Genomic DNA, 27,592 nt, shown 5'->3' with positions numbered 1-27,592 from the left:
AAATAATTCTATCTCCAGGAATAAATTGAAACTCTAGTCCTATAAGCCAATAATAACAGTAACAAGACTTCAAAATATACGGGTTGTTACCGAAATTGTTGTTAGGAAAATTCACAACTTTAAGTGATTTTATTATTAAAGAAAAATGAATCCAGATGAACTAAGCATTCAAAGATATAAGAACAAGATAAACAAAAAAATTCATAAGAAAAACAGAAAAGAGTTCCTAAATTTAATAACAAAGCACAATTAATGAAATGTAAAATAGGAAAAATAAAATAAAATGAATGTATAAATCCAAGAGCTGGTTCTCCGTAAAGTCTAATGAAATAGATAAATTATTGGCAAATCTAATTAAGAAAAGAGGACAAAAATGAAATAACCTAATTATATAAACCATAATTATAGAAAAAATTCAGAAAGAAGCCTTTAAGAAATATTAAGTACAAAAATCTATGATAAACTGTTCAAATCTTGATAATATAGATAATTTTCTAGGAAAATATGTCTAAAATTGACTCAAGATACAGAACCCTAAGAAACCTAATATACAAGAAGTTTAAAAAGTTATAAATGTTTATAATTATAAAAATTATAATTACCTCCCTTAATAAGCAATACTCCCTAAAGACATTAGGTCTAAATGCTTTCATGAGAAGAAATGTTTCATTATCATTCAAATACTGAAGGAATGCATTATCTCTGTGGTATATAAACTCTTATATCACTTTATTTATTTATTTATTTATTTATTTATTTATTGTTGTCATTATTATTATTTTGAGATGGAGTCTCCCTCTGTCACCCAGGGTGGAGTACAGTGGCACGATCTCAACTCGCTACAACCTCTGCCTCCCGGGTTCAAGCGATTCTCCTGCCTCAGCCCCCTGAATAGCTGAGATTACAGGCGCCTGCCACCATGCCCAGCAATTTTGTTTTTGTATTTTAAGTAGAGACAGGGTTTCACCTTTTTGGTCAGGCTGGTCTTGAACTCCTTAACTCAGGTGATCCGCCCGCCTCAGCTTCCCAAAGTGCTGGGATTTCAGGAGTGAGCCATTGAGCCCGGCCTAAACTATTCCATCACTTTAGAGGATGCCTAGAAGCCACTTAATTATTACAAGGTTAGCATAACTCTATTATCAAATTTTTAATAAAAATTTAGCAAATCAAATTAGCTGTATGTGATAAGAAGAACAATATCACCAAACAAATAGACTTAAGCTAGAAAACCAAAGATAGTTGATTTTTGGAATTGATTTATTTTTATGATGTTAGTTTGCCAAAAAGAGATAAAACATCGCTATCTCAATAGATAACAAAAAATCATTCAATAAAATTTAGTGCCCATTTCTGACAAAACCAAAATTGAAGAATACTCCCTTAGGATATATTAAAATCCTTCTCAAAAGTATACATAAATGTGATTACATTTTTAAAAATTACATAAGAGTTATAAACATTTTGAAAAGATAAAGCAAAATTATCATGCCATGGAAAATCCAAGCAAATAAAGTAAAATTTTTAAAAATTTTACTCTGGCAGGTTGTATTTTAAAATATTCAAAAATCAGTGACTTTCCTTTGTAATATTAAATATAATGAAGAAAAATGATCAATTGTGTGATTATCTCATAAAAGCAACCTAGAATGTAAACTGTTTAGGAATAAACTTTTAAAAAGGTATAAGATCTGGGAAGGGGGAGGGATGGCATTGGGAGTTATACCTGATGTAAACGACAAGTTGATGGGTGCTGACGAGTTGATGGGTGCAGCACACCAACATGGCACAAGTATACATATGTAACAAACCTGCGCATTGTGCACATGTATCCTAGAACTTAAAGTATAATAAAAAATAATAATAAAAAGTATAAGATCCATTGTGCTGCTTAATAGAAAATATGAATAAATGGAGAAGAATTTTATGCTCCTGAATATAATAGCATAATAATGACAGTTCTCTATAAATATAGTCTATAAATATAACAAAGTCCAAGTGAATCAATAAATGTAAGACAATCAATCCAAATCAAATCTGAATGAAGTTTTTTAAAACACATCTTCACTGAAACTTATTATGCATGTATCTTTGTATATAACCGCGTATTTCTTTAGCATGCATTCCTGGCAGTAGAAATGCTAGGTCAAATGTATGACAATGTACTTACTTTTTAATGTATATTGTTACATTATTCACAAAAAAAAATTCGATGTTCAGTTTAGCCTTTCATTAGTCAACCATGCCTGCTTTCATTCTTTTTAATGTCTGCTATTTGTTTAGTCCATTAGCTGTTTTCTTTTGCCTTTTTCCTAGAACTAGAAAGTTTAAACATTTTTCCTAAGCTGTTAATCATCTTCGTCTCTCTTTTTTTGTGTGTGATTTGTGTCTCCATACAAATATGCCTGTTTTTCTAATTGAATCCTAATTTTTAGCAGTTTATTATATATTATTTGCCTATTATAAATATAAGTATATTCTTTTAAATGTCTTGCTCTTTTTTAAATACACAAGTATGAAAATTATCAGTTGCATTCTTTCTACTGGTATGTCACAAATAATTTATACACTTCAATGAGTTTAGCTTGTTCTTTTTTGTAGATATAATGATGATTTAGTCCTTCTGAGACTAAAAATGAACAGTTCAAAAGTTGGAAAATTGTTTCAGTGCTATAGACAAGCAATGATAGTGGTAATCACACAGGAGAAAGCCCGATAAACTTGAGGAGAATGGAGAGGTGGAATCCACAGGAGTTGGTGATTGATGGGCCATGTGGGACTCCCAGCATCTGGCAAGCAACTTAGTGTGTTAGGGAATTCTGCTCCTTATGAATGGAGTGGTGTTGATTTAAACTGGGATGTCTTGAGTTGAGAGAGAGAGACTTAGCTATATGAGGCTGAAGCTCTGGGGAGAGAGAGGACTTGGAGATAGAAGAGAAACAGGAGACATCAGCAGGAGATGGTAAGTGAACGCAGTGGGGAAGAGATCATTGGGAGTAGGAAAGTGAAAAAAGAGAAATAATTTTGTCAGTCATTGCGGAGCTTGAATTTATTCAATTTCCCACTACTATTTGAATTTCTATGTGCAAATTAGCATAATTGTCTAACGTGTGTAAGTCATCTTTCCCACATAGTTGTGAGCTCCATGTGGCAGAACTAGTTTGTAATCCCCATATATAGCAAATATTTATTAAATTAAACTGAAAATAAGTTTTTAAAAATGAATTTGACATCAAAGACATATCCGTCTTAGGGCATAATATATAAAGCTAAATTCTGGCAACCCCAGATATATAGAAGCATACTCCATGATGTAAAAGTCCTTTTCACCATGAGTTGAATAGGAGTCAAGGGCTTGATATAATGCATACCTAAGTGGAAAATGCATTGAGCTCTTAATATTAACTTTGATTTATCACTTTATTCTTCTCTGATAAAAATTTATGACTTCCAATGTAGCCTCTGTTAAGAATTTTTCGGGAGGGGGGAGGGATGGCATTGGGAGTTATACCTGATGTAAATGACCAGTTGATGGGTGCTGACGAGTTGATGGGTGCAGCACGCCAACATGGCACAGGTATACATACGTAACAAACCTGCACGTTATCCACATGTACCCTAGAACTTAAAGTATAATAAAAAAAAAAGTCACAAAAAAGAAAAAAAAAAAGAATTTTTCAAGAATATATTCACTACATCATATCCTGACTAGGTTTCTTAAAAATGTTAGTAGGACTACATTTTAATTGAATGTTTTAAATGACATTAAAAAATGCCATTTTCTTTAATATTCACTTCTTAAATTATACCTTTTTCTTATTTTCACCTATGAATCTTATGAAAAATGATAACAGAAGTAGACTATTGATCCTAGTTGATGTTCTCTAAGGAAACTGGATATTAACTCTTTAGGAAAATAGGAGAGAGAAGGGAATTCTCTAATTCTAATTTAGAAATAATACAATGTATAGGATAAGGATTAGTTTAACCTATATTTCACTAACTTAAGAAAATGTTTCAAACTTGGTTCATTTTAACAATGGGCAAAAAGAATCTTCTAATTTAGTGTAGATTTAGTAAGATTTTCCAGATATGCCTTACCTCTTTCTTAATTTCAAAATTTAGAAAACAAAACAGAACTTGCACATTTTCCCTCCACCCCCTGGCACACATTCCTCACTTTATTTCCCACAGAAATTAGGAAATGTACTGGAGTCTGTACCTTGCCATTATAAACTGGTCCCATTTGGGGGCCCTTCTCCTTCCACTGCTGAAGTATGATGAATAGAAATTGGCTTATAATTCTTCCACTTACAGTTTTCCACATTTTCTCTTGGTTTTAAAATTTCATCTTATGCACAATGCTTTTTACTTATCTTTTCCTAGTGTGCGGTCATGTTTGTTGTGCCCAGTACATCAGGGATGCTCACACCATTCTTTGAGTAGCTTAAAAACTCATTTTAACCACTTTTTATTCTTTGTATTCAAACCAATCATTGGCAATAGCTCTAAGTAGGTAATTAACTCTCCTCCATGTCTTCTTTCTAATTCTGTCACATACTCACTTCTTCCCTGTAAACTTAGTGGAAGGAAATGAGGGTCTGAGTCCTTAGAATCTCAAAAGGCATGAGGATAAAGCTTTCCTGGAGATAATATAAGTGGTGGCAGGAACATTTGGGAGCCAGATGATACCGTTTTCCTCTTAGAGAAACTCTGTGGAAGCTCTCCCTACACTGTGGGAAATAATTCTAGATACTGACTTCTTTTTGTGGTAAATATGTGGGCCCTTTGAAATGTTGTACCAAAACATGCTTCAAATATAGTTTAGTTATAAAACATTTATGGGTGACTATGTATGTGCCAACTACAGAGGCTTCAGAGATGAAGAAACAGTTCTTACCCTAGTGTTGCTTAAAATCTAGTAGTAGTAAGTAATAATTACTAACATATGCATTTGCTATATATGCAATACTATGGTAAATATTTTACATAGATTATCTTATTTAGTAGCTCTTAGCTGCTAAAAAAAAAAAAAAAAAAAAAAAAAAAAAAAAAAAAAAAAGATAAAGATGCCCAGTCTAGATTCTCATAATTATATGGTAAACACTAAAATGGTGGTATGATCCAGTTGCCATGGAAACACAGGGGCGGGGCCCTCAGCTCAGTTTAGGAAGGAGCAGATTAGTGAGTGGTGTCTAACTGGTAATTACACGAAGAAGAAGAGGTTGGGTCACCACAGGCAGAGGAAGGACCACAAGGGCATAGGAGTATGCATTTGTAGGGTGTATATGGGGGAATTAAAGCAGATTTGTTTTGCTAGAGCTAAAGATGTAGACAAGAGTAAGTATTATGTAGGAACTTTGATCTGACGTGTTTAGCCATTGGGCATTGGCCATCTGGTGGAGAGCTGTTGACAAAACATAAGCAATTTTGAATTTTAAAAAGACAGATTTGGTGGTATAGATAATGATGGCAGGAAAATGAAATGATAGAGGTAGACAAATGAAGAGGTTATAGAAATAATCCAGGCAAAAAGACAAGAAGGGCAAGGGTGGATAGGAATATATCCCAGTATTCTGGCATGCTAGAGGAGTTCAATTGAAATGTTTAACTTGACGAATAATAGGTAAGGAGAATGAGTGAAAACTAAACTACTAGATTCTCAACTCTTAAACCCTTTACTGGGTCAAAAGTAATGAGTTTGAACTATAGTGCTGAAATTAACCTGATTCTACCCTGTGTTAGAAATTCTACATTCATAAAAGAAAGAAGGAAATGTTATGGTGGGCCCCAAATTATAGTCAATTATAACTATTTTCCCCAAAGTTGGCCTTACCTATGTTTAATGGTAAGAATGGATTGTTTAATATAGGAAAAATTGGTGAGATAATGTGATTTGAATTCCAAAAAAAAAAAAAAAAGGAAAATTAGATAGCTCTGCATTCAGAAGAACTGAATGATACTTTAAAGACATTCACATAAACACACACCCAAATAGATTCTTCACATTTACTTGTATTCCAAAAACAGAAAGCTATTGAAAAGAATGCAGTATGGCAGCAAAGTACATAAACAAAAAAGCAAATGAAGCATCACCAGAATTTTGTTTTCTGTTGTAGAAACTTACTTAGGTTACTTTCTGAGACTGGCAAATAAAGATACCAGAAATGTAAAGTAATAATTACTTTTATCTTCAACACCCAAATCCCCTAAAATGCCAAGAACAGCTATAATTAAGTTAATGTGAAATTAAAAGGGAACACTGACATATCGTCTATTAATATTCAATACAAATATTAACCCATGGTACCTTACAACTAAAAATATCTGGAGAGCACATGCCAGGTTAAGTTTAATTTTTATATAACAAATCCAGTTGCATATAACTGTTTAATAATTCCTGATAGTTGGAGTAGCCCAGATAGTTGTAAAGTATTAATAGAAATATATTCAACAAGGTTCGTGCAAAATTAATAAAATTCTTTAGACAAAATGGCTTTGAAAATCATATATTATGCTTGAGGAGGAGTGGATGTGGGAGGGGGTTATTTTAGTGGGGCTTGTCCTACTTGGGAGGAAGGAGGAAAAGTGAGGAGCAATCATTCCCCTTCCCTTCCCTCCCCTCCCTAAAATTCCCAGGCTCTTTGTTTAAAACCAATGGATATTGCCAGTAGGCATGTGATGAAACTGAGGGTGCTGTCCCTGTCAGGGCAGAGATCCATGGTCTATCTGGACATTTCTGCTGTCCTTTTCATATAGCCACGTCCCCATGCCAACTAGAGTTCCTTTGGTAATAATTCTGAAACCACTGATGGGAAGTGGAGATTTTCCTGGAAACCCTGACATGGGTCATAGCACTTCATTAATTAAATCATTTCCAGGGTCACTCTAAGCCCCTGTTTTGTACCCTATTCCATTTCTCCTCCAAAATTATGCCCAGGCATCTTGTCCAAAATAGTTTATAAGTGGCTCTACGATGAGATCATGTACAAAGGTTCAGTGGGGGTGTTAACTAGGGACACAATATCCACAGTGCCACACAAAGGTATTTCTGTGTCCTCTTACTGTGGAATACTGATGCCTAGGACAGCTGCTCCCAAGAGTTTTCTCCTTTATTTATAATTATACAATCCAAAGCCAACTTGACAGCATATTATGAGGAACATCTCAAACTGATGGGCATGACATGGTAATCCAAGCCTGACCCCTTTGATTTCCTCCTTATCAGGCAGAGCACGATTTGGGATCAGCCTATCTAGGTCTATTTACCTTGAATTGACTACTTAAAGCTAGACTCTCACAGCAAGCTCAGGGGTCTCGCAGTGTAAAAGTATTGATTATTATTCTTGCCAGCAATTACTAAAAGGCCTGTGTATGGAAATACTCTCTTTTCCTCTTTATTAGAAACTTATCTGCTGAGGCCTCAGCTGACCCCGGTATATGTGCTAAGGCCAGAATCTATAGAATCCAAAATCAAGGCACAGCAGCCAACACTCTCACACCCCAACCATTTGGCAGTGCTTTCTCACAGTCTTCTTCCTTGCTGAGGCCAGTGAGACCAGAATTTGCTTGCTAGGCTATGAGCAGCTGGTTTCAGCTGAGCGCCTTTGTGTGGCTAGCATTTGGTTGGAGGGCCCTGAATAGCTTACCTCCAAGGACTGTGCCTTTGCTGATGCTACACAGGCTCTGGTTGTTTGCTGAGGTCACCGACCCATACCTTTGCTGGGTCCCTGGCATAATATGCTGACCATCTATTACATCAAGCAATACCTCTGAAAACAGCCATTCATCTTTAGACAGAGCCACCATAAACTGCAACGATTCACCAACATAAAAATACCATGATACCATGTGGCCAGTTTACAAAAACAATCTTTTTTAAATCTACAAAGATGGCAATACTTTTCATCAACAGCAGTTCACCTAGAGAGAGTCGACACTTTGGGTCTGAGTGAAAAACAAAAAACACTGATCCACACTTCAAGGTTCAAGTCCCTGCACATGAGTCGCTCTCCCAGTAGTGCTGAATTTCTACTTCTCATCTATCTGGCCCAGTGTACCAGTGTCTAACATTCCCCTGAATTTAATTTCTCTACTCAAATTGCAGAACACTGCCACAGGAATGAGTCGTTCTGTCAACAGAAGCCCAAAAGCAGAGCAGAATATAGGATGTGCTCTCTGAAGGCAGCCTAACTTCTGAAGGCAAGGGATGAGAGAATGGACTGGGCTGAGCCACGCGTGCCCTATTTCTCCTTTCAAATATGGGCCAAAACCTAGGAGCATTACACTAAAGGGGTTGCCTGCACAAAAAAAGCAAATTGGGAAGGAGTAGTTCCTTTCTCCCATTATTATTAATTATATACCAACAAAACCTTATTATTTTGAATACAGTAGGTAATTTGGCTGAAAAACATCTGATTTGTGAAATAATTAAAAAGAAAATATTGCTATTTTATACTAACACCAAAAATATAATTTGATAAATTAGAAGGTTCTTTAAATAAGTAAATTATGTATACAAAAGATGTTTATTTTAAAAATGTCTTCCATTCAGAATATTCTTATGGAAAAATAATGACTTACAAAGCATTTGCTTAATAGTTTCAAAAAGTAAAATTTACAAATTATGAATTGCTTACATTTCAATAGATGCCTTTTCACCATATACTTTAAATTAAAAGTAGAGGTACCAACTCTATAGAGGGTTAGGGGGGATAACCCAGGTCCTTGTATCTAATAGTAATATGACAGAAAACTAAATAAAACTGTAGTTCCCTGCGGGGACTACCAACATTTGTCCTTGTGGCAGCCCCCTCTTCTCATCCAGTTGTTCTGTCCACAGTGGGTGCCTCACTCATGGGGCCCCTCCTCAGCATGTGAACACCTACTGTGTGTTGGACAAATGCTGACTCCCTACCTGCCCCAGGTCCTCCATGTGGCACTGCAGGGCACCATTCTTTAGCCCACTGTCTCATTCTTTCTCTTGGCTAACTGATGGGAAGAATCATATCAACTAACTAGTGACGAGCTACTAATTATTTTGAATAACTTGCTGTACTAGAGTTTTCTCATCTCCTGTGTAAATACACTTTAACCCAAAAGAATGAATTCATGCCTTTATCCAATAAGAGATCATTTTTTAAAAAAATGCCTTCCCAGTTTTCCTCAAGTCATTCCACAAGTACAGCCCCCTCACTCTCTTGAGATAGAATGCCGCTTACTGGTTTGCACCGTGTTTTTCTAGCTACTAAGGCAATGGAGGTTCATATAATGATACGATACCCTGTTACATTTATATGGAGCTAGCCCATTTGTTATTATCCCTATTCAGCCTATAGAATTGTGGGAATGAACTGTAGGATTTGGGACTAATAAATTGGTATAGTTTTCAAATTGCCTTATAATTATACTACAATAATAATTATACTATAATGATTATAATTATACTAGAATATTCCAAAATTTACGTGCACATTTGTGATGATTGTGCTAGGTGCTAGAATGTGACTAATTTATTGAGAGCTTATCCTGAAAAGTTTAAAATGAAGACTACATGATGTTTTTCTTCTGTTGAACTAGGAGCTGAAGCTAATTTTATGCTGAAAATTCATCCTCTGAAGAAATATCCTGTGGATCTTTATTATCTAGTTGATGTCTCAGCATCAATGCACAATAATATAGAAAAATTAAATTCCGTTGGCAACGATTTATCTAGAAAAATGGCATTTTTCTCCCATGACTTTCGCCTTGGATTTGGTTCATATGTTGATAAAACAGTTTCACCATACATTAGCATCCACCCTGAAAGGATTCATAATCAATGCAGGTATCTAGGGTTTGATGAGCATATGCTAAATTAATTTTTTGCTTATAAAATCTCACTTTGTTTTTAATGTAAAGAACTTACCAAGTTTTATATTTTTGTATTATAAAATAAGAATAAAAATATTTGGTGAGGTGGGAAAGTTTGTTCATATCTGAAACCTTCTGAGACGACCTGTAGATTGGGCTTTTTATTTTCTATTTCTTTTAGTTAGTTTTTATCACCAAAAATAAACAAACAAACAAAAAACCATGCCTAATGTTAGTAGCTTTGAATGAAGCTTCAATAGTTAGGCTGCCATGTATGTAAATACCTCTTTGGAAATGCTGTATTTTTATGCTTTGATTGCCCCAAAATTGCTGAATTATGATTTGACACATTTCAAAGAGTTTGTGCCAACACGTCATCTATCTCTCCAATACTGTACTGTGACTGGGGATAATGATGTTGCTTATGATGTGACTACAAAGAAAGCTCAGCTATCACAAAAAAGTGGGTCAAAAGATGAGAATTTGACTGCTTAGAAAGCCTTTTTTCTTATCATTTTAAAATTCTTATTCTAAATAACAGATGTCCCACTATGAAAGAAGAATTAACTTTAAAAATACAAGTGTCTCACACAATATTGCCATTAGCCCGTTGAATTTTCAGAAAAATAAATCCGTTTGGATCTTTTTTCATAAAAGACTTTATCTTTCTTGCTTCTACCAATTCCTTAGATTACCTTACAATACACATTCCAATTTGCCGAAACAGCTCTGTCATCTGTTGTACCAGAACAGGATTGATGCATCCGCTAACGGAGTTTCATAAGCCTTCTGTAGGTGAATGTACCGGAGGAATCATTCTTACTTTCTGGATATCATGGATTCTCAAAATGTTAATGAATTTTGATTTTTCATCAATAATTCCACCAAGCATGATTTTAAAAATTAGTGCAGTAGTAAAAAACAAACAGTATTATCATATTTCAACTAAATTCCTCAAAAGCATTTTCCAAAAGTGTTTCTCAGCTGTTCAATGATAAGAAATCACTGCACATTCTTATATTCACCTTAAAAATTCAGTGCAGATTAAATATTGAAAGCCCTTAACTGTCCTATATTAACAAACACGTTTAATCATCTTTATTTTTTTGAATACCAACTACTTATAGTCTTATTTCCTACTTACAAAGAAATGATCATCAATATTGAACTTCTCTCTAATTTTATAAGCACAGATTTTTGTCTTATAAAATTCCCCTGGCACAAAAGACGTACTCCCTTTTCACTCAACTGTACAATTTTACTGTTAAGTATTCTAGAATGCTTAAGAAAGAAGAGCAAAATAAACTTTACACTCCCTCTTTTCCCATATAGTGACTACAATTTAGACTGCATGCCTCCCCATGGATACATCCATGTGCTGTCTTTGACAGAGAACATCACTGAGTTTGAGAAAGCAGTTCACAGACAGAAGATCTCTGGAAACATAGATACACCAGAAGGAGGTTTTGACGCCATGCTTCAGGCAGCTGTCTGTGAAGTAAGACGTTTCACATTATTGAGTGTTTGCTAAGATGCAAAACTTCCGAATAATTTAGAATTTTTGTTTTCTCTTTGATTTGAGGAGTGAAAACGTAGTGTAGAAGAAAACATATCTTACTATCTCTTACTCCTCACTAAGGTGATTCATTTTGGTATGTGTTTGGGACAGAGGGGCTAAATTTGGAGAGGGATTTAAATAGGAAAAGATAAAAGGGAAAGAAAAGGTTATGCACGTCAAAATTCTTTCAAAAAGGGCTGCTTTTCTCATGCGCCACACTCCAAGGAGGAACTAGAAGTAGACTGTTGCCCTCCTCACTTCAACTGGTTCTCCTCCTCCTTTTTTTTTTTTTTTTTTTTTTTTTGAGACGGAGTCTCGCTCTGTCTCCCAGGCTGGAGTGCAGTGGCGCGATCTCGGATCTTGGTTCGCTGCAAGTTCCGCCTCCCACGTTCACACCATTCTCCTGCCTCAGCCTCCCGAGAAGCGCCCGCTACCACGCCCGGCTATTTTTTTTTTTTTTTTTTTTTTTGTATTTTTAGTAGAGACAGGGTTTCTACTAAATAATTTTATTCAGCCAGGGTGGTCTCGATCTCCTGACCTCGTGATCCGCCTGCCTCAGCCTCCCAAAGTGCTGGGATTACAGGCGTGAGCCACTGCGCCCGGCCTCTCCTACTTTTTAATCTATCTTATTCTTCCTCCACTGGAACACTAGAAATCTCTAGCCAGGAACTAGTGTGGTCACATGGCTGTGGGAAAATAGAGGATGTACAAATGAAAATTAAAGCTATTTATGCAGCAGCGTTGTACCCATGCACATCGTTCTAGCCTGACTTAATGTTCATCGACTCAAACATGATGTTTACTTGAGGTAAAAACCACAGTACAGATCTATGTTATTGTACAAAGTCTAATTACATGTTTATTTTTAAGAGTCATATTGGATGGCGAAAAGAGGCTAAAAGATTGCTGCTGGTGATGACAGATCAGACTTCTCATCTTGCTCTTGATAGCAAATTGGCAGGCATAGTGGTGCCCAATGACGGAAACTGCCATCTGAAAAACAACGTCTACGTCAAATCGACAACCATGGTAATGTAGCAGTAGCCCCTTAGTAGATATGACTCTTTTGGTTAAAGTACAATTTTAAATTGGCAACTCCACTATTTTTGTACCAGGAAATTACCTAAAAAAGAAACAAGGATAAGCCATGAGAGAGAATTTATGGAACAGTGCAATCTATAAATACTGATCAATAAAATATATGAATTAAACACTTTGACAGTTTCTAGTAGCTGACTCTTTGATGGAATGAAAAAACACAGTATAATTTTTGAAAATAAAAATGATACAAGATTTTACTTTTTATGTAATTCTAGGACGGGGGGGGGAAAGTGTACCTTTGCTTTTTACAAACAGACGAGTTCTACAGGGTCGATATCTACAAACATTTTAAGGAGGAAACCTCACAGTACAGTAGGTAGAAACTAAATAGAAACCAAGGAAAAAAGACAAGAGAGAAAGAGAGTAAAACAAAGTAGGCTTTCTCTTACTTTTTTTTTGTACCTTACTTCTCTCTGCATCTTATCTATTTAAGGTCTCTTTTTAAATCAGTGACTATCTGGCTTGCTTCCTGAGGGTTAGTATAAGCTCTGAATCATATATTTAATTTAATCACCTAGAACCATATCTTCCCTGGCATTATCTGATTCTAGTTGTGAAGAATCAACAGCCCAAAGCATCATTTACTTCTGATGTTGACACTTATTTATATATTCTTGCATATGTTAAAACAGAACCTCTCCAACTTTCTCAGTTCAGGAGACCCTAGTCTCTCAGTGATTTTATTCCATGACACTCATGGGTCAAAAGAAATACCTAATAGTTCTGTTTTTCAAGTGGTTAAGTCCAATTGAAAGAATTGGACTTAAGAAATTTTTGTCTTAACAACTTAGTAGCTCCTTAAAAATAATACAAATGTATCAAATGTAGAGAGACATGTTTCAGTTTTAGTAAGTAACTTACGAAGATAAATTTTCAAATCCTGAAATAAGATTGGTCATCACTACCCTGATTTCTTCTTCCATGTTGATTTTCAAGTTGACCAGCTCGGCAAAGATTAGTGTCATTTAAAAGAATAAGACTAAATGTAATCTTAAAACTATGAACTCCCTCCAACTAGTTCTTCATTGGTACCTGATACATGCTGAATGTCACTGTATTTCTTTTGAAGATTTAAATTATTTCTTGCCACCCTTGGGAGTGTGCTGCAGTGCACCAAGACACCCCACACACAGTTTGGGAATCACAGTATCAGAAGCATGAAAATTATGCTGAAATTTGTGTGGTTCCCATGGATAAATTTTAAACAGATCACCAGTCCATCTGCAAAACCCTACGAGATATGTTGAAATTCTAGAGCGGCAATTGTATTACCATATGAAACAAGTTCAACCCTTGGTCATTTTAGTTTCTTGAAAGTAGCATCAAAATATAAACATTTTAAAAGGTAACTAGAGATTGAATTCAAAAATTCAAGAATTGGAGTTATTCCAATAGTGTCTTTCCCTGATTCTCTTCTACTCAGCCTTATTTAACTTTGACAGACCCACCTACTTCTACTTAGTCATTTCTTATCTACATTTCCTTCTATTTAACCTCTTTTGATTGGTGATAGGGTTCTAATTTATTTATTGAGGAGTGGGAGAGGGTACAGGAAGAATTATTCTGTTGTGAGACAAAGAGAAGGTTTTTATTTTTTAAGAAGAAATAACAATGACATTATTCTCAAATTGTATTATTCTTTGGAAGTTTTGCCAAGTCATTGAAGTCATCTCTCCATAATTGTATTTGAAAGGATACTATTGCTCATCTAGGGAGGATTTCCTAGGCAAAGAAATGCTGTAATAATTTCAGACATATACCATGTTATAGAACTTTATGGAAATAAGTTATAAGTCCAGTCGAATTTTAGATAGGGCTTGGATTCTTATGTCATCAGGAAATTGGATGATTACATCGATAACTTCTTTTACCTTCTTGGTCATTGTTCCCAGTATTTAAAGGAATGACCCTTCCACATGTCACTGCTGTAGTATATTGAGTAATCCAAGGAATAATGTGTTTGTTAACACCTTAGAAGGATACTTTTATTTTATTTACCCCAGGTCTTTGTTTTAAGGAATTATCTTCCTAAAAATTCTCATTCCCTTCATTTGTAGGGTCACTGCCTACATATTAGGTAAAAGAAACTGAAGCATTTTGATTGATCCTTTGACAATGAATTTATATATTTAAGATGTGCTACTGCTTTGGAACCTTCTGTATTGAAAGTTACCTTGACTTTGACTCTAGGCGTATTTATTTGTGCATTTTAAAATGACCTCTATTCTCCCCCATTTGGCCATTATGGAGGAATTTTAAATTTTGTATAAGACAAGTAATCAAACACTTTGCTTCTTGGCTTTATCTCCAGCAGCCGATGCCAGTAATGTTGAATGCTATCTGAGCTTCTTGGTTCAAGACTCTGAACCAAGATTCTTGGGCTTTGTATTTATAAAAGGAAATAATTGATTTTTAAAAACCCTTTATATATCTAAATTACATGGGACAGAGTTCTGTTGTTTATACATATAACTATTTCCTGAAGGTCAATGTGAACCCTAGACTAATAAAAGCTGCCATTTTATTGAGTATGTATTCAACTGAAAGCACTATAGCAATCACTCTGCATACAACATCAAATTTATCTTTACAACAACTCTAGAAGGTAGTTACAATTAGCCTCCTTTTACAAATAGAAGGACTGAGGGTCAGAAAAGCTAAGTAAGTTGCCTGAGGATAAACAGCTAAAACATTAATAAATTGCAGAGCTGACCCCAATCCGTCTCAATCTTATATTAAAATCTGCATTCTTTGCCATGGTCTGTTGACTGAAACGTAGAAGAAAAAGAAAAATAATGTTCCTATTGTCGTTTCTTGTCTTTCTGGTTGCAGTCTTACTTATGAAAGTATAACCAGATGATTTGACTTGCCTAAATTATAAAACACTCTGTAATATAAAATAATTTATATTTATACATTGTGATATTTGTATATGGTTCTGGCAAATGATGTTACACTATTGAATAAATTACATTTTCCACTGCTTTTTCTTCAAGATCAAGTGCCAGAATAAAAAAACTTTAGCAGTAATATAGTTTTATAATTTATCCGGTAATAATGACAATTTGAAATGTGACATTCTTTCTAAAATGGCAGATGTTAATACAAAAATTATTAATGGTGTAGTAGATTATTAATACTTAGGGTCTGGAATTTCACCCTGTCTCCCCACCCAGCTTCTCCAGGGTTATTTCCACCCTTAGTCAGAGCCCTCCCAGAAACTGATCACCCACCCCTTGGTGGAGGCCAAGAATAGCATGAAGGTCTTCAGTAACAATGAAAGGACACCAAGGAACAAGTATGTGGAGGTCATCCAATGAATCTTATCAATGGGATTTTCAGATGCCGATGTGACTCACAGTTTTAAACAGCGAGATTCAAATTGGCAAGATCCTACCACATTCCTGTTGCATGTACGAGTGCATACCATATATTCACTAGTATTTACTGGTTTAGGCTTAGTGTTTTTCCATGCAGCCTTTTATATGCCTCATCACATTATGGCCAGTGATTCTTTATCCCTCCTATCATATATCTTCTCAGAATCCCCTTACTGCTGGCTTCATAGTTGGTTCCTTTTCCTGCAGGCTCATTTTGATAGACTAGCTGCTGAGTAGATCAGCATCTTATAGTACGGAGGCAGAATTGCAGAAGGCCTATTAGGCATTACAGAACAGTTTTGCTTTCTTACTGGCAAAAATAAAAGTAGTCAACACTGTGCCTCTCCTCATGCAACTTTAACATGTACTTGACTTTTAAGTATGCCATTTAGGAAGCTTTCTTTTGACTATGAATCTTAACTAGTTGGAATTATACTTAATTTTTCCAGGACTGCAGATGAATAAAGGAGCTTAAGAAGCTACTTTGCTAATGTAGTCCATGACTTTGCTACCTGAGTTAACAAACGTTCATAAAGCTGTTACATTTATTCCTTCTGAAAGGGATATTTCTGACATTTTCAAAGTCTGGAAGGCATTTATAACTAATGTTGAGATCAGACAGAATTCCATGTGAGGAGATCATTGTGATCTTTTAATAAAGAGATCCGTTAATTTTGTTTGCTGTTTCCCGACGGAGACATGGCCTTTTCTACTTCAGAAAATGTTAAATCTCTCTCTTCCTCTGCTTCTCAACTTCTTTGTCTCAGACACATACTAATAAAAATGCAAATTCATTGAACACTTATTTTGTGCTCAACTTAAAACAACTAGAAAGTTGTAAGTCCATGTGCACCTTTTAAAAACGATTGTTCCATCTTTTGGGGCCTTTAAAAACTATAAAGTACCCGATTTCAGCTTGCTGAATGTTCTGCTTCAAATTGTAAACACCATGAGAACATTTTTTTTTTTGAGATGGAGTCTCACTGTGTCACCTAGGCTGGAGTATAGTGGCACGATCTTGGCTCACTGCAACCTACGCCTCCCAGGTTCAAGCGATTCTCCTGCCTCAGCCTCCTGAATAGCCCACCACTGCGCCCAGCTAATTTTTTTTTTTTCTTTTTGTATTTTTTAGTAGAGACGGGGTTTCACTGTGTTAGCCAGGCTAGTCTCGATCTCCTGACCTCATGATCCACCTGCCTTGGCCTCCCAAAGTGCTGGGATTACAGACGTGAGCCATTGAGCCTGACCTGAGAACATTTAAATAGTACTTTTATAGGAGAACTAATTTGAATGCTTCTCATATTCTCAAAAAAAGTGGCCTGGAAAGGATCTCTGCAAACAATATTTAGCTGGAATTGTTTTAATTGAAAGCAAAATTGCATGTAGAAATCACCTGTGGCAGACTCAAAAGTAGCCTGGCTCTCCTTGTTTGCCTTTCAAATGGGGCAAAATTATGGTTTGCAAAAGTGACACAATAAAATTCAAATTTAATAAAAATTTTTATAGAATAGAATATTCTCATTAAATTAGATATTTTGGGTAAAACTTTTTGTTGCCATTATTACTGAAAAACTTACAAAAATCATCAATGCATACCCTTCTTCAGTAAATAGAGTATCATGATTACAACTGATGTCGTATTTGCCAGGAGCTGCAAACTCAAACATCTCCAGGGCCAGGTAAGAAAGATAAGCAAGTGACATAGGTCAAGGAAAGCACATCCAAGAGCATATCTTGTCTTTAAGAAATGCCTCCAAATCTCTCTTATTAAGCAGTCATTTGTTAAAAACTGTCTTTTCTTGAGCAGACCTACGGTGTTTGTCTCTTTATGTTCATTTAACACCATCCAACATTCCAGTGAAATGTAGCTATTGCTTTACTTCTGCTTTATAAATGAGGAGGGGAAAAGATGCTAAAGGGATCAGCATCTTGTCTGGAATCACACACCCCTATATAGCAGTTCCCATAGTAGACTCTAAGCTGTGTAACATGAAACACTACTCATCATTGGTCTTAATAACTACAGAATGGTAAGTGAAGGCTTTATGAAGTTAACCTATTTAATCTCCACCATCTGAATGGTAGATACTAGTGTTTACATGTGCTTTATACCTATGGAAACTGAATCCCAGAAAGGTTCAGACAGCTGCCCAGTGTCACATAGCTAGTAATCACAGAGCCAGAAGTTGAAGCCCAGGTGATCTGTTCCAGAGCCCGTGCTGGTGGTGTGGTTCTCAGCTGGAGCGATTTTACCCTCCAGAGGACAATTTCAGGCCCCGAGACATTTTGGCTGTCATGACTATGGAAAGAGGGTGCTACTGGCACCTATTGTGGAGAGACCAGGGTGCTGTTAAACATCCTACAATGCACAGGACAGCCCCTTTGTCAAATAAAAAATATACCCAGGCCAAACTGTCAATAGCATCACTCTTGAGAAACCCTGGTCTATGCAGTTATCACGGTACAACTATGTAGATAAAAGATTTAACTATCAGGACAGTTGTTGACTAACACATCATTTGAAGTTTCATCTCTAAATAAATCTCTGCTATCTGATTACTTCTGTGCTATATGCCTCTTTCCTCTAAAAAATCATGCAGATAATTGAGGTTTTTATTTAAGTTGTTTGGTTTTTATATCTTATTACAATATTCCATACTGCAAATTTTATATATTCTCTTATAAAAATTTGTATTATGGATCTCACTTGTGTAAAGAGAATCTTAAATGCTTTTTTATCCACCTAGGTATACACATTATTAAAATTCTACCATACATCTGTACACAGTTATCTCTTTACCCAAAATTGCCCCCAATGAATCTTTCTTACCTCTTCTTTCCTTCTGACATTTGTAAGTTACTTCCCACAGCCTTAATTACTTAGCAGCTGTCTTGGCATATTGCTTTCCTTCTCCCTTTTACCCCGAAGTGCTTGTTATCTCTATTAATTATTTTCAGAGTTTACAGAAACAATATGTAATGGGTTAGACAGAGAGGGAGTTGGGGTTCAGGAGCAGTGACGTCACCAGAACAAGAGAGTTGGCTGAGAGGGAACGTGTCTCCTGCTAGTGAAATAAAAGACATAAAAGATAAAATACTTTTTTGAAGATAGGCTGCTTCATGAAGGAAAGGGGAAGGGGCTTAGGCAATGGTCATTAATCCACAGGTCTCCTGTCAACAGTGGTTTATTTAAACATCTGTTATACATTTGTAATTTTTAAATATCTGCCTTGAGGTACTTGGAATTTTCTTTTAAAAGAGATTTCTCTCTAGGGCTCAAAAAATCTGTTTTTGTAGGCTTGAAAATTTGACTAATCTTTTTTTTTCCTTTTTTTTTTTTTAATTATACTTCAAGTTCTGGGATACATGTTCAGAATGTGCAGGTTTGTTACATAGGTATACACGTGCCGTGGTGGTTTGCTGCACCCATCAACCTGTCACCTACATTAGGTATTTCTCCTAATGTTATCCCTCCTCTAGCTCCTCCACTCCCCGACAGGTCCTGGTATGTGTTGTTCCCCTCTCTGTGTCCATATGTTCTCATTGTTCATCTCCCACTTATGAATGAGAACATGCGGTGTTTGTTTCCTGTGTTAGTTGGCTGAGAATGATGGTTTCCAGCTTTATCCATGTCCCTGCAAAGGACATGAACTCATCCTTTTTTATGGCTGCATAGTATTCCTTAGTATATATGTGCCATATTTTCTTTATCCAGTCTATCATTGATGGACATTTAGGCTGATTTCAAGTCTGCTATTGTGAACAGTACTGCAATGCATGTGTCTTTATAGTAGAATGATTTATAATCCTTTGGGTATATACCCAGTAATGAGATTGCTGGGTCAAATGGTATTTATGGTTCTAGATCTTTGAGGAATCGCCACACTGTCTTCCACAATGGCTGAACTAATTTAGACTCCCACCAACAGTGTACAAGTGTTCCTATTTTTCCACATCCTCTCCCGTATCTGTTGTTTACTGACTTTTTAATGGTCACTATTCTAACTGGCGTGAGATGGTATCTCATTGTGGTTTTGGTTCGCATTTCTCTAATGACCATGACTGATCTTCTTAATAAGCTTCTGACCAAACTAGAACTTTCCAGATTTAAGTTTTGTGTATATTTGGTCAAAGTGACTTCCTGTTTTTGGAGAGGGAAAGAGATTAAGAAGTCTTCAAAAGCTGCTTACATTTTAGAGTGCCATTTAAATATTGATTTTATGTGAGTTAAGTAAAAGCTGGTTGAAAACATGTATTAAATTTTTGTTAAAATGCAAATGTTTCTAAAAATTAAGAAGGTGAATGCTTGGCAAGCTGTGACTATCTTTTGTCAAAGCAAAAATACTTGAAAAGTAGTTGTTGCCATTAAAAAATATTTCCAATACAGCTAGACTTACCTTGCCTCTACTTGTACTCTTTATTCACTAGCATTATGCAAACTGTCATAAATCTATTTTAAGGTTATGCCTTTTATTAGGAACAAGTAATAAGAATTTAGCTGGCAGAATTTGTGTTTTTGGAGTTTTCTTTTTCCATTGCTTTAAATTTATATTCTTAAGAATTGCTCTGAGAAAAACTTTTCTTATGCAGACCCACGTGTTAATGCTTTTTAAGTTTCTTCATTAGTTGGTTTCATACCATGTGTAAAGGCAACTCATGAAAATTTGATTTGTTTCTATCGCAACAATTATAAATGATAGAGAAATAAAGTGTTGTTACTTAGAACTTACATTATAAGTGAAACTAGTTAATTTAGCTCTTTTACCAAGTTCACATAGTTGCCACAGTACAGAAATGTTTACCAAGATGGTTTAACAGGATTTTTCCTTAAAGAAAATACAGTTAACATTGGAGAGTGCATTGGGAAGCAAAAACTATGGAGTAATTTGTACTTAAATGTTATGATACTAATTGGGTTCAGTTGCATACTAATCTTTGGCTTATGCCATTAGGCACCAGTGAATGAGGAGAGACTACTACCAGTGAACTTCAACATCATCTCTCTGATAGGTATCTAGCTATGAACTTGTTATTTGAGGCAATCATTTTAATTTTTAGAAAAGTATTTATAGAAAAAAAACTACCAATAATATATCTAACTATATAACTGTAGATAGCAATTTATGTAATCATCAGATTTCTCATGTTCTCTCAACTAAATTTTATTCCAATTTTCCTACTCTTCTCTAATTTTCATTACCACAGAGAGTGGCACAGATGGCACAACATAAATTTTATTTATCAAAGTAAAGCAGGTTTAAAATACATCATACAACAAAAATATTGAGCATAATGATAAGTTGAGACATCTGTAATCTATACCTTGTATAAGCAATTGAAATAAGAATCAGAATTGGTATTAGTTTTGATCACTTATTGCATGCAAGAAAATGCACTAAAGATTTCACATACTACTATTATCTTTTTAATCTTGCCAGCAATCATGGAAGGCAGGTATCATTCACATGTTACAGAGGATGGAACTGAGAACTTTTGTTGTAAGGTGACAAACCTAGGAGTTGAGTAGAGAGTTTTCTGCTTCTAAAGAGAGTTATTATATCATGTTTTATATATGTGTGTATATATATGTTATATAACTATATCATGCTATATATCAAATGTGTATATATAGGTATATCTGGATGTTTCAATGTGTATGTGTGTATATATGTTTATAAGCATATATACACACATGCATATATATTTGCAGTTCAATATTTGTTACTGAATTTCACCTTAGAATGTTATTGTAACTAACGTGTCTCTATTTCTGAATATTAAATTATCTGTCAGTTACATCACTTGGAATCCAATGTTAATCTAAAGAGATGCCGATCACTCTTTGTTAGCTACGTTGCATTCAGCTCTCTTCATCTTTTTAAGTTACAGGTTTTTATGGGACTTTGTCTATAAAATATTTTAATACATGGATATTGATGTTATGTTTTTTAAAAATTTAAATGTCTCTAGTAAAACTATAGTCCTTCTCAGGTACGTTTTTATGTAACTCATACAGTTTTCTTCATAATAGATGTTTGAATAGGATGGAGCTATGAAATTTCACTCCCTTATTTATTTTATTATTCATTACAGGAACATCCCTCACTAGGCCAACTTTCAGAGAAATTAATAGACAACAACATTAATGTCATCTTTGCAGTTCAAGGAAAACAATTTCATTGGTATAAGGTATGTTAACTCCGAAAATGTGAAAATTAAATTTTTTTCATTGGTAATTGAAATTAAGACATTTCTTTAGAGCCACAGATATGGATTCTGGAATTATTATACTGTGTACAATCTAAATTCTATATTGTATTACTAAAGTATCCTTTACAATGTCTTAACTTAGCATTTAAGTATAAATTCTATTTAGGTTTGTAACATCTAGAACTGAATCTGAGAACTGAGAATTGTATTTGGTTCACTTGAGCGCAACCTGATGCTTAGGGAGGTCTCAAATGTGGCAATAGTGGAGAAGCCTTACCAGGAAAAAGTAGTTCACAATCCATCTTTGCATCTTGCATGTCTAGAGTGCTTCTTATTCTGGTCCATGAGCATATCCTCCTAATAGGTTAAAGTTGGAGAATATCAGCTTAATTCTCAATAGCACTGACACACCTAGCTTTGGTCTAGGTCATTCAATAATGGACCAAAAAGGGCCATGGAAGTGACTGAGCCAGTCAAAGCTTGGTGACATGAGAATAATCTTGGTGGTGTCTGGAGTCCTTTGGGCCAGGTGAGACCCTCAAGCAAAACAAAGCAGCTGTGTCACACTGGAGGTGCCATGGACCCCTCAGCCTAGAACTCTCTCTGCAACGCTGCTGTAGCTTTCTTTTCACAGTCTTTAAGGCTCTTTCTTCCTAGAAACTCTCTTGTTTTCATTTTCGTGAAACTATGACACCCCAATTTTCATTATGCATCTCTGTTCACTTGGTCTCCTTCATCTCCTTTGCTATCTTTGCTTCTCCCATCTACTCCCTAATTATACATCTCCCTTCAGTGGCCAGTCCCCAGTGCCCTCTACTTATTTTTTAAAACTGCAGAGAAAGTGCATTTTTTTTGCTTCAATAAATACTTGAACCCATTTGCATTTGCCACAAGCTGGTGTTCCCTCTACCAGTTTCCCTATTACCTACCTACCTTATCATCTGAAAGCACTACTTTAATCATAACACTTCTTCCCTTAGAAATCTATGGTGAAGCTTTATTTATTTAGGGTAAATGTATGGAGTACAAGTGCAAGTTTGTTACATTGTAGATTGCATAGTGGTGAAGCCAGGGCTTTCAGAGTATCTATCACTCGAATAGCACACATTGTACCCACTAAATGATTTCTCATCATCCATCCCACTCCCAGGCCCTCACCATTCCAAGTCTCCATTATCTATCATTCCACATCATGCACACACATTATTTAGCTCCCACTTATGGGTGAGAACATGTGCTGTTTTTCTTTCTGTGTCTGACTTAGTGAAACTTTAATTAATTTCTTGTTTTCCCAAATGTATATACCATGGAATCACTTTTTAAGGTAACAACAAACTAACATCTGCAGAAGTAGGACTCTGGTCAAAATTAAATAGCCCAAACCACTTTATTAACAATCATAACAGCTTCCACTTACTGAGTACTTAACTATTGTCAGGCATTGAGTTTGTAAACATTTATTAATCTAATCCTCTTAGCAACTCATAAAAATGAGGGCAGTCATCTTAATATGCCCATTGTAAAGATAAGGAACCATATTTTAGGAGATTAAATACTTGCCCAAGGGTTTCTAACAACCCAAATCCTTTGCTCTTAACCTCTAAGCTTAACAGTTGGCTTTGAAATACCGTGCAGCTTTTCATAGCTTTTGCGTCCTCTTTGCTGTTTCTCTAACATTATCTCTTGGTAGCATTATTGGCTCTAGCAGTTTATTCCTATTTCTTTAAAAATTTGCCATTAACTGATAAACCATAAAACCAGGTTTTTTATTATTAATTGAATTATGCACAATATCAGAATCAACTGGCTCCAAAGCCTGGGAAGCTCCAGTGTGAGCCCCATGCATGACCTTTTAGTCACCTCCTTTGACTGCCTAGAGATCTTTTTTATCAATCACCTTTCACCTAGGTTCTAACAACCTCATGGCTGATCTCTGCAATCCATCCTCCATCTGGCTGCCAGGATGATCTGTTGAAAACACAAGTGTGACCACAGTACTCCCTTGAGTAAAAGGTTTCAGCGGTGCCCTCTGAATTAGAAGACCAAATCTCTAAGGTGGCACATAAGGCCATGTGGTCTCCGCTTGCCTTTTTGGCCTCATTGCCCCACTGTTCCTTGCCTTGCAGGGATGCTTCTCATCTCTCAGCCACACTTCTAATCCTCATGTGCATAAGCACTCAGCCAGGCTGTTTCTTTCCTCTCTGCCTTTGTTCTTGCTGCCCACCCTCGCCTCTCATGTCTGGAAGTCCTTCTTCCTCATTACTTTATTAACTCTTACTCATACTTTAAGACATAGCTTATAATTCACTTCCTCCAGGAAATAGTCCCTGGCAACCTTCCCCAGATCTCAAATGCTTGCCAGGTATCCCTCTCATTAGGGTCTGTGCACATATCTATTGTTTCACATGTTCACATGTACAGTATTTAGTGAAATTGTCATTTATATGCCTGTGAGATCCCTAAGGGTGAAAACTACGTGACCTAGTGATTTGGCATCTCTAAAGTGTGTATAAAGTAGAAGCTCAATAAAAGTCTAGGAAATAAATTTTTAAAATCTATAAATGATAATTTTTTCCTTATGACTTGAGATACGAAATTGTTAGTGTCTAAGTAATGACTGGCATCCAGAAGGAACTTAAGGATATTTGTGAATAGAATGAAATGCAAGAATAAATGGATTTCAAAACTTTTTACCATTTGACTTCCTATAAATATGTGCCCTTTAGTCAGATTGACTTTTTTTCTATTTTTGCTTCATCTTCAATTCATGTAGACCTTTAAGCCTTTGCTCATTCTCCCTAAAAATACCTACGGTCTTCTCCATAATTAATAAGCAACATCCATCAAGAACACATACCCCATGAAGTTTCCACTTGTAACTATGATTTTTCCTAACTGAAGAAGTTTTGGAAAGTGCTTCATTAAATAGTGTTAAATCATTTCCAAACTGCAGGCCTACTCTGAACCTTTTAATTTGCAAATGTGCATTTTATGTTTCTAAGTGGAAGAAACCATATGCGAACTTCCCAAGCTTATTTCCCCTCAAAACCTTTTGTATGCTTAAAATCTCTTGAGCTTTACATTCCGTGGAAGATGTGTAGGAGATGCTCATCTGCATTTCGATTGGATTTTTAGGTTGTCATGTACAGTGATTCCAGAAGCACACACACAGTCATGCCCATATACAGACACACACAGCCACTACATGGGTATATGTTCCGGCTGCTCTACTAGATTGCTTATATTTTTCTTGTGTCTTATATGTTTTCATTCATTTAATTGTTCACCTTCAACTGATAACTACAAAAATATTTACTATTTTTTGGTTGCTAACCCATTACATACTATTGTCATTCTTTAAATGCTACTCATATGTTTTATAGGATCTTCTACCCCTCTTGCCGGGCACCATTGCTGGTGAAATAGAATCAAAGGCTGCAAACCTCAATAATTTGGTAGTGGAAGCCTATCAGGTATGTATATATTATATACAATTTTTAAAATAAAATTTTTACACCAATTTCTGTGGCGAGGTACAAAGTAGTGCTATGTCATCTTGAGAGGAGAAGTAGAAAGCATTTTAGATTAGGAATTAGGAATCTGAAGTTCATCCCTGGGCCTACCACTAACTAGCTTTTTGCTTTGGGAAAGTCATTTCTACTTTCTGTGCCTCACTTTTCTCATTGACAATCAATGAAGATTGGGCTAGAGGCTATCTAAATTTCCTTCTACATCCAATGCTCAGTGAATCATCAAGTCTTAGTTATAGAATGTACTTTATTACCATGAAATTGCATCATTTCCTATCCCATAATGATAAAGTAGAAGTCCACAGTTACATAAGGCAATAATCTGCCAGGGAAGTTGAACTATCTGGGATACAGCAATTATTAAGAGGACTGTGTTGGGGTCTCTATGATCAACCACTTGATTATTCAACAATTATTTTAGCAGTTTTATCAAAAGAGTTTGATTAAAAGAATCACCTTAGTGGATATTCTATTTTCTGGAGTTCATCATTGTATGCTGTCATCAGTCCTGTGAAGAGTGAATGTCTCAATGCAAAGAATTTAAAGGAACATCTGTTCTTTCAACCTGGATCATTCCTGTATAGAACAACCTCTGTTAAGATGTTGCGATAATAGTGACTGCTACTTTTTTACCACTAAGATCCAGTCACTTTCCATACATGACCTCATTTAGTCCACACACCTGATCTATAAGGCAGGTGGTTAGTACCCACGTTGTATATTAGTAGAAACCAAGACTTGAGAAAGTGAAACAAGCTCATCAAAGGTTGTTCAACTAATAAGCAGAAGAAAGTGGGATCAGAATCCAGGTGTTCCTTTACTTCAAGCCTCAGGTGCTTCCTCCTGTGTGATACCACCTGTTTTTCATTGTTTTACAGTGTGTCAAAAGATATGCTTTATGCTACCTTGAATTTATGGGCCAACTATAAAATCTCACTTTCCCAAATCCTCTGACTCCCTTCCTGACATGTAGAGTTTAATAGTTAAATTGTAGCCAAAGCATTGTGGAAAAAACTCTGGTTTCTCTTCTCATTTTCTACAGACAGCGCACCTGCCTTTAGCTTGGGCACAAAAGAGAAAGGCAGGAAGTAGACACAAGATATAAAATGAAGAACTTGTTTAAACTTTCATCTTCTAAAAGGAAAATAAATCTTGCTTGATTTGTTTTCGCTGAGTATAGTTTTCTATGTCTGAAAAGTATGCTGAGTAAAATAAGGAAGAGCATCTTAAGTTACATCTTTCTCATTGTTACAAAAGAAAAGAACAGTGAGACTGAAGAGGGACTTATCACAGAAAATCCAATGTGTCTACAATTCGTTCCCATCAGTAGTCTGTTCCCAAGAATAATCAAAATAAGAGAAGAGCTTATGCTGTTAGAAACCACCCTAAATTCTTTAGTATGAACCCATTTATTACTCCAAACAAAGTATATAAACTGACAGATTTTTACCTGTGAGTCAGACTGCCCAGTGGCAAAGGAGACAGCAACATTTGGTTATTTTGCCTAGCATAGGTATGCAATGCCTTAGCCCACTGTAAACAGTGGAAAACCTTAAACAGTGGAAAAATGATATTAAATCCAACAAAAACTTACTGTGGCTAACTACTCTCCTTAAGTTGGAATTCTGTTATTATTTTATATATGTTTATATTATCAAAAATCTTCTAAACTTTCATTTTGTGTTCACAGTCCAACAGAATCAATTCACAATCCATTGAAGAATTATATAGAATCTGCCTCTGTACCTACTAGATACTAAAAGGGAAGCTTAAGATTATGAATTTCTGAATCCCCAAACTGGGTAAAAATCTAAGGATTTGTCTTCACTTCAGGATTGAAAAACATTGGCCTAACCAGCTAAGATCTTTTTCTTTTCTTTTTCTTTTTTTCTTTTTTCTTTCTTTTTTTTTTTTTTTTTTTTTTTTTTTTTTGAGATGGAGTTTCACTCTGTCTTGCCCAGGCT

General features: G+C 35.5%; 1 protein-coding gene and 1 non-coding gene across 3 annotated transcripts in view; both read left to right on the top strand.

Moving 5' to 3' along the window:
- The window catches only part of ITGB8 (integrin subunit beta 8), an 84,955-nt gene that overhangs the window by 38,913 nt on the left and 18,450 nt on the right, over positions 1-27,592 (top strand). For both annotated transcript variants that reach the window (XM_007981927.3, XM_007981926.3), the window contains 5 exons: positions 9,577-9,823; positions 11,182-11,347; positions 12,278-12,436; positions 21,982-22,077; positions 25,482-25,571. In XM_007981927.3, the coding sequence (XP_007980118.3) occupies positions 9,577-9,823; positions 11,182-11,347; positions 12,278-12,436; positions 21,982-22,077; positions 25,482-25,571 (758 nt within the window). The remainder of the gene's footprint in view (positions 1-9,576; positions 9,824-11,181; positions 11,348-12,277; positions 12,437-21,981; positions 22,078-25,481; positions 25,572-27,592) is intronic.
- LOC119626338 (small nucleolar RNA SNORD56) lies at positions 7,882-7,952 on the top strand. Its single transcript, XR_005242516.1, has one exon. It is a non-coding gene; the product is annotated as a small nucleolar RNA SNORD56 (small nucleolar RNA).

Source organism: Chlorocebus sabaeus, chromosome 21 (genome assembly GCF_047675955.1).
Source record: "Chlorocebus sabaeus isolate Y175 chromosome 21, mChlSab1.0.hap1, whole genome shotgun sequence".
NCBI classification, from domain to species: domain Eukaryota; kingdom Metazoa; phylum Chordata; class Mammalia; order Primates; family Cercopithecidae; genus Chlorocebus; species Chlorocebus sabaeus.
This window is presented reverse-complemented; position numbering and strand designations above follow the sequence as displayed.